The sequence below is a fragment of the Corylus avellana genome, chromosome ca11 (assembly GCF_901000735.1).
Source record: "Corylus avellana chromosome ca11, CavTom2PMs-1.0".
Taxonomy (NCBI): Eukaryota; Viridiplantae; Streptophyta; class Magnoliopsida; order Fagales; family Betulaceae; genus Corylus; species Corylus avellana.
The window spans coordinates 12,697,269-12,710,756 of record NC_081551.1 but is presented as its reverse complement, the minus strand read 5'-3'; the positions used below and the strand labels follow the sequence as shown (position 1 = coordinate 12,710,756).

At 36.2% G+C, this 13,488-nt stretch overlaps 2 protein-coding genes across 2 annotated transcripts in view; one reads left to right on the top strand and one right to left on the bottom strand.

Moving 5' to 3' along the window:
- LOC132166704 (amino-acid permease BAT1 homolog) overlaps positions 1–1,565 on the top strand; it is a 4,518-nt gene extending 2,953 nt beyond the window's left edge. The window contains exons 6-7 of the mRNA XM_059577573.1: positions 341–523; positions 895–1,565. Coding sequence (XP_059433556.1) covers positions 341–523; positions 895–1,386 — 675 coding nt within the window. The 3' untranslated portion in view covers positions 1,387–1,565. The remainder of the gene's footprint in view (positions 1–340; positions 524–894) is intronic.
- A 156-nt stretch (positions 1,566–1,721) lies between these two features.
- LOC132166702 (lipase-like PAD4) lies at positions 1,722–7,751 on the bottom strand. Its single transcript, XM_059577571.1, has 4 exons — positions 7,666–7,751; positions 7,224–7,554; positions 2,911–3,630; positions 1,722–2,588 (listed from the first exon to the last, which is right to left on the bottom strand). The coding sequence occupies exons 1-4, from the start codon at positions 7,683–7,685 to the stop codon at positions 1,833–1,835; spliced, it is 1,827 nt and encodes a 608-aa protein (XP_059433554.1). The 5' UTR covers positions 7,686–7,751; the 3' UTR covers positions 1,722–1,832.
- Between the last annotated feature and the right edge of the window lie 5,737 nt (positions 7,752–13,488).

Sequence of the window (13,488 nt, the reverse complement as noted above, 5' to 3'; positions counted from 1 at the left end):
CCAAAAAAATAAGAAAGTTCAGAAATCTTGGTTTTAATATGTTAGTTCAGTTCCTCTATTTCTTTTGGCTAGTCATTTTCTTCATCTTTTTGGCAGTAAATTATAGCATAAAGGACAACCTGAGGATTTAAAGAGTGCATTCAATCTTCCTCTTATAAGATGCACTTCCTGCTTTTTTCTAGAAATTACTATGCAATGATTTCCATGCAAACTGTGTAGCAAAATCTTCCTTTGTGATATGTCTAACAGTGAGCTCCACATAATTTGCATATTTTATCTAATTTTTTTTTCGCTCTCTGGATATTTTCTTATATGATATGCTTTGCAACTTTTCACTCAGGATTTCAGCTACCTATATGATCCGAGCAACGAAACCGCTGGAGTATTCGTGCCAGCTCAAATACTCTATGATGCATTCTATGGGAGATATCATAGTGGTGCTGGAGCTATCATTTTACTTTTTGTCATATGGGCTTCATTCTTCTTCGGTGGTCTTTCCATCACTACGAGTGCTGCCAGAGTTGTAAGTGGCTGTCATTTTCATATATATATATGTGGTTATTATCTGCACTAGGAATGGTAGGTGTTTTGGGGGAATGAGAGTTCACTGTCTAGCTTGATTTTGAGCTTCCACAACAAAAAATCTGTTTTGCAACTAGGGGTGACCACTAATCCCAATGGTCGGTTGCTGGGAACTTTTTACCGGTTAACAAAAAGTCCTAACAAGATCGTGAAATTAAAAGAAGCAGAAACTTGAGAACTCGACATTGCAAATTTTGATAATTCGGGATTATGATTGCAAAAAAACCCTCAATAGTTTGGGGGTAAGTAAAGTTTGCCCTATATTTGTTTATATTCTGCACAAGCATTGCACTGAACCATGGCACTCTTCAGGTATATGCTCTATCAAGAGATAAAGGAGTTCCCTTTTCATCCGTATGGCGAAAAATACACCCAAAGCACAAAGTTCCCTCAAATGCTGTGTGGCTGTGTGCAGCCATCTGCATTCTTCTTGGACTCCCAATCTTAAAGGTCAATGTAGTCTTCACTGCCATAACATCTATATGTACGATTGGGTGGGTTGGAGGCTATGCAGTTCCAATCTTTGCAAGGATGGTTATGGCTGAGGAAAACTTCAACCCCGGGCCATTTTATTTGGGGAAAGCAAGAAGGCCAATCTGCTTGGTTGCCTTTTTGTGGATCTGTTATACCTGTTCAGTCTTTCTTTTGCCAACTTACTACCCAATTACTTGGAATACTTTCAACTATGCACCAGTGGCTTTGGGTATTGGTTTGGGTCTGATAATGCTTTGGTGGGTGTTGGATGCAAGAAAATGGTTTAAGGGACCTGTTAGGAATATCGACAGTCCCAATGGGAAGCCTTGACTTCCCTCACATGTTGGAACTTGTTTGTCCAATGAACTCTTTGTTGCTTGTTTTAGAGGTATGTTCCTAGTCACATATTTTGTTTTGCCAAAAACAGAATTACAAACTACTTTTTAGGTCAATGTAAATTCGAAATTGTTAAAATATTGATTAAATGATTAAATTTATCATTTTCTATTGCTTGAACTTTTGAGATAAGTGCTGATTTATCAGTTTAAGCCCACACGTGAGGGAAAGTATTAGAACATTGATTAAATTATTATATTTATCATTTCCAATCGGTTTAAACTTTCGGGATAAACAGTAATTGAAGAAAAATATTATCGCAAAAGATATGCATCAAAATAAGTAGATAAGATAAACACTAGAAAGCATTATTATCCTGGAGTACAGACTAAGGAAAGCATCTCCCCATCCAAAAATTTGGAAACTGAGTGAGGGAGATACTACATCATCTGTGATTTCAATGCACTGTATTCTTTCACCCACTTACTATAGCTTGAATTCCTTGCCACAACATCTTTAGAAACTTCCTTACTTTCCACCAATTTCCTTGCATACCTTTCGAATCCATTAATCTTCTCCCACAACAAAGCCAGCACTTTTCTGTCACTTTCTTGTCTGGCCTCATCAAGCCACTCCTTTGCCTCTTCCACCCTTGCCCAGAAGCATGAATCTTGAGTCAAGCTTGCAAATTTGCTCCTCTGATTGTTTTCTTCCTCGCTAACCCTTCTCTCTCTCCACCACCTATCAAAAATCTCAAACCTCCTCTCTCTTCCATGGCTCAAGTAATGGCCATTGACACGGTGCATACCATTTCTATAGTATTCAGCAATTTCCAAAGGCTCAACCAGGAGCTTATAGAACTGGGAGGTATTCACCCATTTAGCACGCCTATGAAAATCGTGAGGCAGTTCATTCTTCTCCAGCATGTCGATGACTCGGTTCCAGAAACTCGCAAGCTTGTACCTGTTCAAGTCAACTGTTGAGTCCCTTCTTGAGGTTTCCCTTTGCTTGAAGCAATCATAGTACCCCATCTGATCATCAGACTCATCGCAGGATGCTTTGTACCATTCTATCTGAGCCCTGTAAGGGTTGATTTCTGATAATCTAATAGCCAGCTTTGCACTGTTCAGGTTTGGTGTCCGACCCATTCGCCTTGCCATCTTAAGGCAGTCTTCCGCAGCTCCAGCAACTGATTCCTGCACATAAAAATTAAGTAATGCACTGCTGATCTCTAGGAAAATATTGAAGGATCCACACTCTAAAGAGCAGATTGATGTGGTATTTGGAAAGATGATTGGCCTTTTGGCCTAAGATCAATGATTGACATGAACCCATAATTCAAGTCACTACTTATTCCAAAAACTCAAACTATTACGATAAGTGATGATTTAACATGGACTTATAGGAAAGGTCCTGAATTCGAGCCCTATCTTTGTCATTCACCTCTCAATTCAATCAAATAAGGAGGAATTAGAACACACATGTGAGTGAGAGTGTTAGATTGAAGGAATGCACTACCTGGATATCCATCCCCGATGACTGCAACGCCAAAGCTACCCCTGCTTCATAGCTTGACTCAGGAAGATCTCCTTGCATGAAGCTTCTCTGCTTCAAAAATTGTACACAAACATTCCCAACATAATCCCCGTACATAAGATGATCCTCAATGCAACTACTTGGAGAACCTGTCATAAGCATCAGGTGCATCATCTTAACAACAGACACAGCATTATCTATGCACATTGCTCCCTCCTGAGAGCAAAACAAGTAGCTCCCCAGTGGCCAAAATGAAGTACTTGTGGGCGCCTCTTGTTCATCCAGTGCTAACACTTGCAAATGAAGCAAGACAAAGCGAAGCAGCTCAGCTTTGTCTTCATTGCGCAGTTGGAAAACAAGGTTGTCAGAGGGAGAAGCCATAGACAAGTGCCAGTAGTGCAGCAGGCCATGCAGGTGGGAGAAGGATGGCAGAGGAGCAAAGAGCAGCCTCGGCATGATGTCGTGTTTCGAGACGACATGGCAGAAGTTGCCACCCCATCTTTCTCGTAAGACAGCTCGGGAAAGGGAGGCATTGCCGAGCAGTGGGGAGCCGAAAGTGATGCAGAGGACTTGTGTAGGAGAGGGAGAGGACACAGCAGGGAGGTTGCAGAGGAGCCAAAGAGCACAAAGAGAGGCAATTGCTCCTCCTATGCCATGGCCAGTGATTATAATTGACTTGCTTTGCTCCATTAGTGCCAACATCTGCTTGCATGTAATTTGAACTTGTTATTTAAGCTGAAATCATGTAAGCAATATATTTGCATACTCAGTGGAATTTGTGAACAATTTTTTCATAGGTTTGCATAATGTAGGGGCTATCAAATTGTGTAGAAAATAAATTTAAGCTTTGTATGTTCACATCCCTTATCATTTCATTGCTTCAAATTTACTCACCAAATTTACAGACATATTTTTGGAAAGGTAAGAAATGATTTTGATATTATTTTGAAGTAATACTTAATTAAGAGTGTTGATCATTTAAGGGAAAAGTGCAAAATCTGTCTATGTGATTTACCTGATTTACAACTAATGGGTTTTGAAAATTGAAATTCATTGTACGTAAGATCTGGAGTTTTTTTTTTTGGTTGGAATTAATTTGGAAGGGAAAATAAAGGGTAGATAAAAATGAATTGGAAAAAGTAAGTTTTCCTTCTGACTTGATCAACATGAAAGTCAAAAGTTGGCCAAAGTTGGTGATTCAAGACCTTTGACTGAAGCAAATAATGATGAACTTACATATATAATGGATTAATTAGTTGAATTAGGTAAGCTTAGGTTGTTCATGGTGTTTGAGTATTCCTGAGCTCCTAGCAACTTGAAAAACCAAGTGATTGAGGATGAGATATTTTGTTTCCAATGCTTCCATTCACAATATGTTTCTGTAAAAGCTTTCTCAAATAGCTTTTTACATAAAAGTTTTTTTTTTTTTTTTTGATGGGCTTCCATCTATATATAACCGTTACTCATTGTTGTTCATTCTACTAAGGTTCTGTTTGGGATTGTATTTGAGAAATAGAGTTTTTAAGTTAAAAAGAGCTTTTGAGCAAAAGCTTCATTTTTAAGTTTTTGCCAAAAGTGGGCTCTGACAATTTTTAGGTTTTTTGAACCCTCAAAAGCACTTATGATTTTTTTACTAAACGAGTATTTTTTTTTTCTTTAAACAAATTTTTTGAGTATTAAAAACATTTTTAAGCCATTCAAATGCAATTCTAAACATGCCACTAAGTCAATAAGTCTCACCAAATCCGTGTCACATATTTACTACATAAAAAAATAACCAAAAGAAGACAAGATGATGAAAAGAAAGTCATTGAGAAATCAATATCAAATAGTATAATGCAAATAAATAAATAAGAATTCCAATTGCATTTGATTTGGTCCAAAGTCCCAGTCCAAAATTTGACCCGACCACTCAGTCAATCGAATCTGTTTGTTCAATTGGCTACTTCCTTATTGCTATTGACCAAAAAAAAAAAAAAAAAAAAACACAAACACAAACACGTACACACACAAAAAGTTAGAAAAGTGTAAATAGAATGGAAAATAATTGGCAAATCAGTCAGATAGGACTTGGGCACATAAAACCCACAGGGTGGTTGCACAAGGATTTGTTCCTCTTTTATTTATTTATGTAATTTTTAGAATAATTCAAAGCCTGCCTACTTCCAGCCCGTTTCTATTTTTGTTTTTTTGTTTGTTTTTATTTTATTTATATTTTTTTGGCTGTTTCTGGGTATGTGGTGGTCTATAGTGTGAAAGCACTTTCTATGAAGAGAAGTGACGGCAACCAACTCGTCCTCAAAAATCTGAGAGTAAGATAAGAATACGATAGAGGTAACAGCAAATAATTACAAAAAGGTTTTTGGCCACATTAAAAGATAACATAGTATATACATACATATATATGATATTACTTGTCCGGACAAAAGTAATAATTCTCACTCTGGTTCCACAAACATTGAATATAGACTATATAAATTCAACACTAATTAATTTTATCTAGTATACTGTTGTATAATTAAAATAAATTTTAATTTATAAATTTATAAATTAATAATTTGCTTTCACTTTATCGAATTATAAAATAATTTTATACTAATTTACTAAATAATATCACTCTTAATATATATTGTGGGGTAGCATTTGCATCAAGGTCAACTTTTACTCAAGAAAAGAAAGGAAAGTGGAAGTTGTACGTCTTCAGCATCATCTTCTCTCTTTTCCTCGAAAAGATCCAAACCCGAGATTTTAGTGTCTTTGTGGCCTTCAAGTAATATATATATGCTAAAATTTAATAAAATCTCTATATTTTGTTCATAAAAGTTCACGTGGCAAGATGCCACATCATCTTCTTTTTGTTTGGAAAATAATAAAGGTATAACTTAAACTCTACTTTGACAAAAAAAGAAAAAGAAAAATTGCATGTGGAGAGGAGAGAGCAATTGACAATCTGTGTGACGTGATGATCAAGTGTATGTTTATATATAATTTGTAGATTATAAGTGAGATCCTTCAAGATAGGCAGCCATCAAAAGGTTTTGACCATACTAATTAATTAATTATATGAAGATTATTAGAAAAACAAATCTACAATAAAATATATAGTTCGAAATTGTTTCGTTATCTCAATTCTCAAATATATCTGTATGAAATGAGTACACCATGGATCCGCAGCTAAATCTTCATCATTCATTCATTTGTAAAGTCACCTTGTGAAAGCGATGGATGTAGTCAACACGGCAATTAAAAAAGAACAAAGCTTGAAGTTGACGTCCCAACTACAATTCAAACATATAACAGACTCGTGTTCATATGCTTCTTTCTTTCTCTTTTCTTATCATTTTTTTTTCTTTGTTTTTTAATTTTTGGAAGGTGGGAGGAAGGGGGTGTTTTGTTTTGGTGTTAGTTCTGAATTACCAACCTTGCTTTTACTTTTACAATTACCAACCTTGTTTTGTTTTGGTGTTAGTTCTGAATTGGTTAAGTTAGTGAGATGTCAATGCATGCTAATTTATAAAGTTTTGAGGTCTTTTATATGCATTAATTTCTAGCTATGCTCTCTCTCTCTCTCTTTCTTTTTTTCTTTCGCTTTTCTCTTTAATTTACACGTACGTTCATACTTGATTCAGAGATTTTGAGGGGGCAGAGTGAATTGGGTGATCAGTAATCACCTTTTTCAAACATTTCAACTTGCCCTTTTCACACAATTGACAAGACTTAGTGCTTCTTTTCTTTCCATTCTTAATTATTTTCCAGTTGATAGAATCTCCCTTTTCACATGTTTATGGTTTATGATATGATTAATCTTTAACGTTAAAAGTTCTACTTGGAGCAACCTTTGTTACTATTACATCATTAACTCAGTTACACAAACAAAGACAAATATAGTTATACAATAGCTAGCTCCCAGCTCCCACCCTCCCATCTTACACTAGCATTTTGTGTATAATGTTACCGTTAGATGTAACAAAATAAAATTTTAAGCGTTTTTTTGTTGGCTTCTAATGCATGCAATCAAACTATATTTTCACTAACCACCCCCTGGCTCGGCCTTGTTCGGGTTACGAATTTCAAAATAAAGACACATCAATTTGATCTTTTAGCATATGAAATATTGTGTTATATATATATATATATATTTTCATTGAAAACTCAAGGTATTGGAGTCTTGGAGAGTAAAAAAAACAACCCAGATGTTTGGAAAGAATATGAAAACAGAGTCTATATATATATATGTAGTGTTCTAGATTGATGATAAAATCTTTTTTTGAATTAGATTATGAGAAGCAACCGACCTGGATTTGGAAAGTTGAGGAAATATGCAGAGAGAGGTAGAGATGCAACATCTCTGCATGCACCATCACCGGCTCCTCGCCTTCATTGTGGCGGTGCAGGGGAAGGAACAGCCCGTTACCGGCGCTTTCCAACGGCACCAAGTTTCCGCAGCCGGGGTCCAAGCTTCCGGCCATTTGGATGCCGGAGAAAGCAACATACCCAACATCTCCGACCACGCTCATGACGAAACCACGTGGCGTAGTGGCGTTGGCGACGTCGCATAGCCTCCATGAGTCGGACAGCAGAGGCGTGGACGCCAAGAAAGCTGCCAACATCTCGCTGGTTTCAAACCTGACATGTACGTATATATGTAATTTAGTTTGAGCAGAAAATTCGTTGGTCAAAAATTCTAAACTTGGAATAAAAACAGGAAAGAAAAGAAAGGCGGAAGAGTTAAGTTACGGTGAAGCTTCGGCGTCCATGGAGTCTTGAAGAAAAGTCTGGGGTGTTTGGGGAGAAAGAAAGTTGAGTGGGGGGTAGTGGATTTTGTGTTGTTATTCAAACATTTAAGGCTTATTTGTGATAAACAGAAAACAAAAAAAAAAAAAACAAAAAAGAATAATTATTTTGTTGGATTTTGGGACGGGGGTGATGCAAACATGTCTTTGGGGAGGCATGATTTAGGACCCACTGAATAATGGAGTCTTATTTAATTCTAGTGACTATTTTGGACTTCAAACACCGCGTGAGAGAGATGAAAGACCGTGGGTCAAGAGAAGATTTTTTGATCCTTTTTATCATTTTCATTTATAATATATTAATCTCGGTGGCCAATTTCTTAGTTTGATACGTCGCCGTTGCGATCGTACAAGTAAGCACTTGAGAATGGGCATTTCTCTTAAATTAAATATATAGCACTTACCAAATTTAATGGAACGCGTAGCGTGGTGGTTTGGAGAGCCGGCAAAACGCGCTTGCATTTTATATAAGCTTTAAAAGCAAGAAGAAGACTGATGAGTGTCAATTGGTTCAAATGATAAAATATTGGGTTAACTTCACAAAATGTTTTTTTGAATTTTCACGCGTTTTAAAAATACTCATTTTGTTGTAAAATTAAAGAAAATAACAAGACAAGATAAAAGATTGCAATATATGAAACTAGTTCTTCAGGAACTATGTATTATTCTTCTCTATTATTGTGTGATTTACATACAACTCAATACTCCCTTTTATAGGCATGAAATCATAATGGGAGGTTAATGAATATGAAATGGGGAATATGAAACAAAAGGGTTAATCAATTTATTACATGGATGTTATAGGAATTCTAAAAGATGACATGAATGTGTAGAATTCCAAGAGATGGAACTAAATGGTCATCCACCTAATGCATGAATGCATTCATAACACTCCCCCTTGGATGACCATACACTAAGAATATGCCTCGTTAAAACCTTGCCAAGGAAAACCCAGTGGGAAAAAACCTGTGGCGAAGGAAAAAGAGTACAATATTCTTGTGTGCCTTCGTATGCTTTAGGATTGCCTCATTAAAACCTTGCAAAGGAAAACCCAGTGGGAAAAACCTTAGCGAAGGAAAAAGAGTACAATCAGCATAATCATTTTACTCCCCCTCATTAGCATGAAGAGCTTCAATTGTTTATGATGAAAGATCCTTCAGTCGGCGCATTCCAATGTTATTCACCAACTTCTTAAATGTTGCAGTTGGTAATGCTTTGGTAAATAAATCTGCCAAATTGTCACTTGATCGTATCTGTTTAACATCAATATCACCACTCTTCTGGAGCTCATGTGTATAAAAGAACTTTGGTGAAATGTGTTTGGTTCTATCACCCTTAATATATCCTCCTCTGATCTGTGTGATACAAGCAGCATTATCTTCATATAATATTGTCGGGCTATCTTTGATTGTGGATAAACCGCACTTTTCTCGAATGTGTTGAATTACTGATCTTAGCCATATGCATTCCCGACTTGCTTCATGAATTGCAATAATCTCTGAGTGATTTGAAGAAGTAGCAACAAGTGTTTGCTTGACAGATCTCCATGAAATAGCAGTACTTCCACTTGTAAATAGATATCCTGTTTGAGATCTACCTTTATGCGGATCAGAAAGAAAACCCGCATCTGCATATCCAATTAATTGTGAATTTGAACCTTTTGAATAAAATAATCCCATGTCAGCTGTTCCACGAAGATAACGTAGAACATGTTTGACCCCATTCCAATGCCTTCGAGTTGGTGCAGAGCTGTATCTTGCTAATAAATTAACTGAAAATGCTATATCAGGTCGTGTGCAATTTGCAAGATACATCAGAGCACCAATTGCACTAAGATATGGTACTTCAGGACCAAGAATTTCTTCGTCATCTTCTCGAGGGCGAAAAGGATCTTTTTTCACATCAAGTGACCGAACAATCATTGGAGTGCTCAAAGGATGAGCTTTCTCCATGTAAAAGTGCTTCAGGACTTTTTCTGTGTATGTTGACTGATGAACAAAAATTCCATTTGGAAAATGTTCAATTTGTAAACCAAGGCAAAATTTTGTCTTTCCAAGATCTTTCATCTCAAACTCATTTTTTAAATACGTGGCAGTTTTTATGAGCTCTTCTGGAGTCCCAACAAGATTTAAATCATCTACATAAACTGCAATGATAGCAAATCCGGATTCTGATTTCTTAATGAAAACGCATGGACAAATTGGATTATTCTCAAATCCTTCTTTCAATAGATATTCACTAAGACGATTGTACCACATGCGTCCGGATTGCTTTAACCCATATAAAGATCTTTGTAGCTTGATAGAATAAATACTTCGGGATTTCGAATTATATGCTTCAGGCATTTTATATCCTTCAGGGATTTTCATGTATATATCATTATCAAGTGATCCATATAAATATGTTGTAACCACATCCATTAAATGCATATCCAAACTTTCTGTAACTACCAAGCTAATCAAAAATCTAAATGTAATTGCATCCACTACAGGGGAATATGTTTCTTCATAATCAATACCAGGTTTCTGCAGGAAACCTTGTGCAACAAGTCTTGCTTTGTATCTCACAATTTCATTTTTCTCATTTCGTTTTCGTACAAATACCCACTTGTATCCAACAGGCGATACACCTTCAGGTGTTTGGACTACAGGTCCAAATACTTCACGTTTTGCTAGTGAGTTCAATTCTGCTTGAATTGCTTCCTTCCACATTGGCCAATCATTTCTACGTCGACATTCTTCGACGGTTTGTGGTTCAATATCATCATTACTTCTGGTAATGTCAAATGCAACTTTAAATGAAAATATGTTGTCGACAACAATTTTGTTTCTATCCAATATTTCTCCTGTACTTACATAATTTATTGAGATCTCATTATTTTCAGGTACCTGTTCCTCTTCAGGAGGTAACTCTTCAGGAGATTCCTCTTCAAGAGGTTCCTCTTCGGGGGATTCCTTTTCAGGAGAATTTTGTACAGAAAGTTTGGATGGATCAATTTTCGTTGCCTGTTTTGTGGGTAAGGCCTCTTCAGGAGCGCCGATTTCATTTCCTTGTGCTTTTCTCTTCCGGGGAATCTTATCCTTTGCACCAATAGGTCTTCCACGCTTCAGGCGCGCCTTAGACTCATTTGCTGCTGTATTAATTAATTGTCCTACAGGGACTTCTATCTTCGCTGGAGTATTAGCAGCTGGAATGTGAGACTTAATTATTTTCTTGTTGTCAGTAAATGCATCTGGCAATTGATTTGCAATACTCTGCAAATGAATGATCTTCTGAACTTCTAGTTCACATTGATTTGTACGAGGATCAAAATGAGATAACGTCGAATTATTCCAAGTGATTTCTTGTCGTGCTTCTGGCAACGACTTTTCTTTCCCTAGTGATGGGAATATGTTTTCATCAAAATGACAATCTTCAAAACGTGCTTTAAAAACATCACCAGTTAAAGGCTCAAGATATCTAATGATAGAAGGAGAATCAAAACCAACATAAATTCCAAGTCTACGTTGAGGTCCCATCTTAGTGCGTTGAGGTGGCGCAATTGGAACATATACAGCACAACCAAAAATACGAAAATGAAAAATATTTGGTGGTTGACCAAATGCAAGTTGCAAAGGGAATATTTTTGGTAAGCTGTTGGTCTGACCCGAACTAATGATGCAGCATGTAATATTGCATGTCCCCAAGCAGAAACAGGTAATTTTGTTTTCATAAGCAAAGGTCGAGCAATTAATTGAAGTCGTTTAATAAACGATTCAGCTAAACCATTTTGAGTATGAGTATGAGTAACAGGATGTTCAACATTGATTCCAATTGACATGCAATAGTCATAAAATGCTTGAGATGTAAATTCACCCGCATTATCCATCCGAATAGATTGAATTGGATAATCTGGAAATTGTGCTCGTAATCTAATTATTTGAGAAAGAAGTCTAGCAAATGCAACATTACGAGTAGAAAGCAAGCAAACGTGTGACCACCTCGACGATGCATCTATTAAAACCATAAAATATCTAAATGGTCCACATGGAGGGTGAATCGGCCCACATATATCTCCTTGAATTCTTTGTAAAAATGATGGAGATTCAACAATTACCTTAGAAGGAGATGGTTTGATAACAAGTTTACCTTGAGAACATGCAGCACAAGGATAATCACTTGGTAAAAGAATCTTCTGGTTCTTTAAGGGATGCCCATGAGAGTTCTCAATTATTCGACGCATCATAATTGTTCCCGGATGTCCAAGACGATCATGCCAAAGCATAAACATCTTTGGATTAGAGCACTTCTGGTGCATCACAACATGTGATTCAATTGTTCTTATTGTTGTATAATACAACCCGGAAGAGAAAGCAGGCAGTTTTTCCAATATGAGCTTCTGGCCCGAAATTGTTGAAGTAATATAAAGATATTCATCACTGCCTTCATTAGTGGTTTCAACATGATAACCATTTAGACGAATATCCTTAAAACTAATTAAATTTCTTCTAGATTTAGAAGAATACAAAGCATCGTCAATACAAAATTTTGTTCCTTTTGGCAATATAATATTCGCTCTTCCAGAGCCTTCGATAAGGTTTGATGAACCTGATATTGTATTGACACTAGCTTTGTTTAATATCAAGTATTGAAAATATTTCTTATCTCTAAGAATTGTGTGCGTTGTACAACTGTCTGCTAGACACAAATCTTCACCAATCATTTTGGAATTAATCATTCCATCAATATGACCCATACCTCCATATATAAACAAAATATATATTAAATTTCATTAATCAAAAATAAAATAACAAAATACAATTAAATTTAACAATGTAAACTCAATGTGAATAAGACACAATGAAAACATTTTAATTGTTATAGACATATTTATCACCAATGAAAAGATCAGTTTTTGTGTTAGAGTCTACAAAGAAATCAGAAACATTAAGATGAATGTTACCCTTTCCATTTAGAGTATTACGAAAAATTGGAGAATCTTCAGGATTACTGTGATTAGCAAAATTCATTTCAATCTCCTTTTCTTTTATGGAGGTTTGATATAGGTCTACCAGATGTTTAGGCGTACGACAGGTACGTGACCAATATCTTTTTCATACCACACATGTAACATTTATCTTCATAGTTCTTTGTAGGTTTATTCTGTAAACCTTTGTTTTCATTTTGTTTCGCCTCAGTGTGGTTCCACTTCTGGTGGTATAGAACATTTCTTTTGTAAAAATTATGAGTATGTTCCCCTTGACCTCTATAATTTTTTTCTTCTACCACGTCTACGTCCACGACCATGGTTTCCTTTATTACCATGAAATGAGGTTCCATTTGCTTCAGGAAATGGTGTAGAACCCGTTGGACGAGATTGATAATTTTTCATTAATAGCTCGTTGTTTTGCTCAGTCACTAGAATGCAAGATATCAGTTCAGAATATCTTGTGAAATTACGCTCTCGATATTGCTACTGCAGGAGCACATTCGATGCATGAAATGTGGTATATGTTTTTTCTAACATATCCATATCAGTGACTTTTTCTCCATACAATTTTAATTGTGGGCTGATTTTGAAGAGTTCAGAGTTAATCACTGACACTCTTGAAATCTTGCAACTTCAGGTGCATCAAATCATAACGAGCTTTTGGGAGGATAACTATCTTCTGGTGCTCGTATCTCTCCCTTAAATTATTCCACAAGGTCAAGGGATCCTTTACCGAAAGGTACTCAGTTTTTATATGCTTCAGGCATATAAAATTAGAAGACATCATATTCATAACAT

Bases quoted from the DNA above. Each gene is read 5' to 3' on its own strand.
- LOC132166702 (XM_059577571.1), bottom strand. From the start codon at position 7,685: ATGGACGCCGAAGCTTCACC. The intron at 7,555-7,665 runs GTAACTTAACTC...CGTACATGTCAG, and splicing joins ATGGACGCCGAAGCTTCACC to GTTTGAAACCAGCGAGATGT. The intron at 3,631-7,223 runs GTCGGTTGCTTC...ACATGCAAGCAG, and splicing joins CCTCAACTTTCCAAATCCAG to ATGTTGGCACTAATGGAGCA.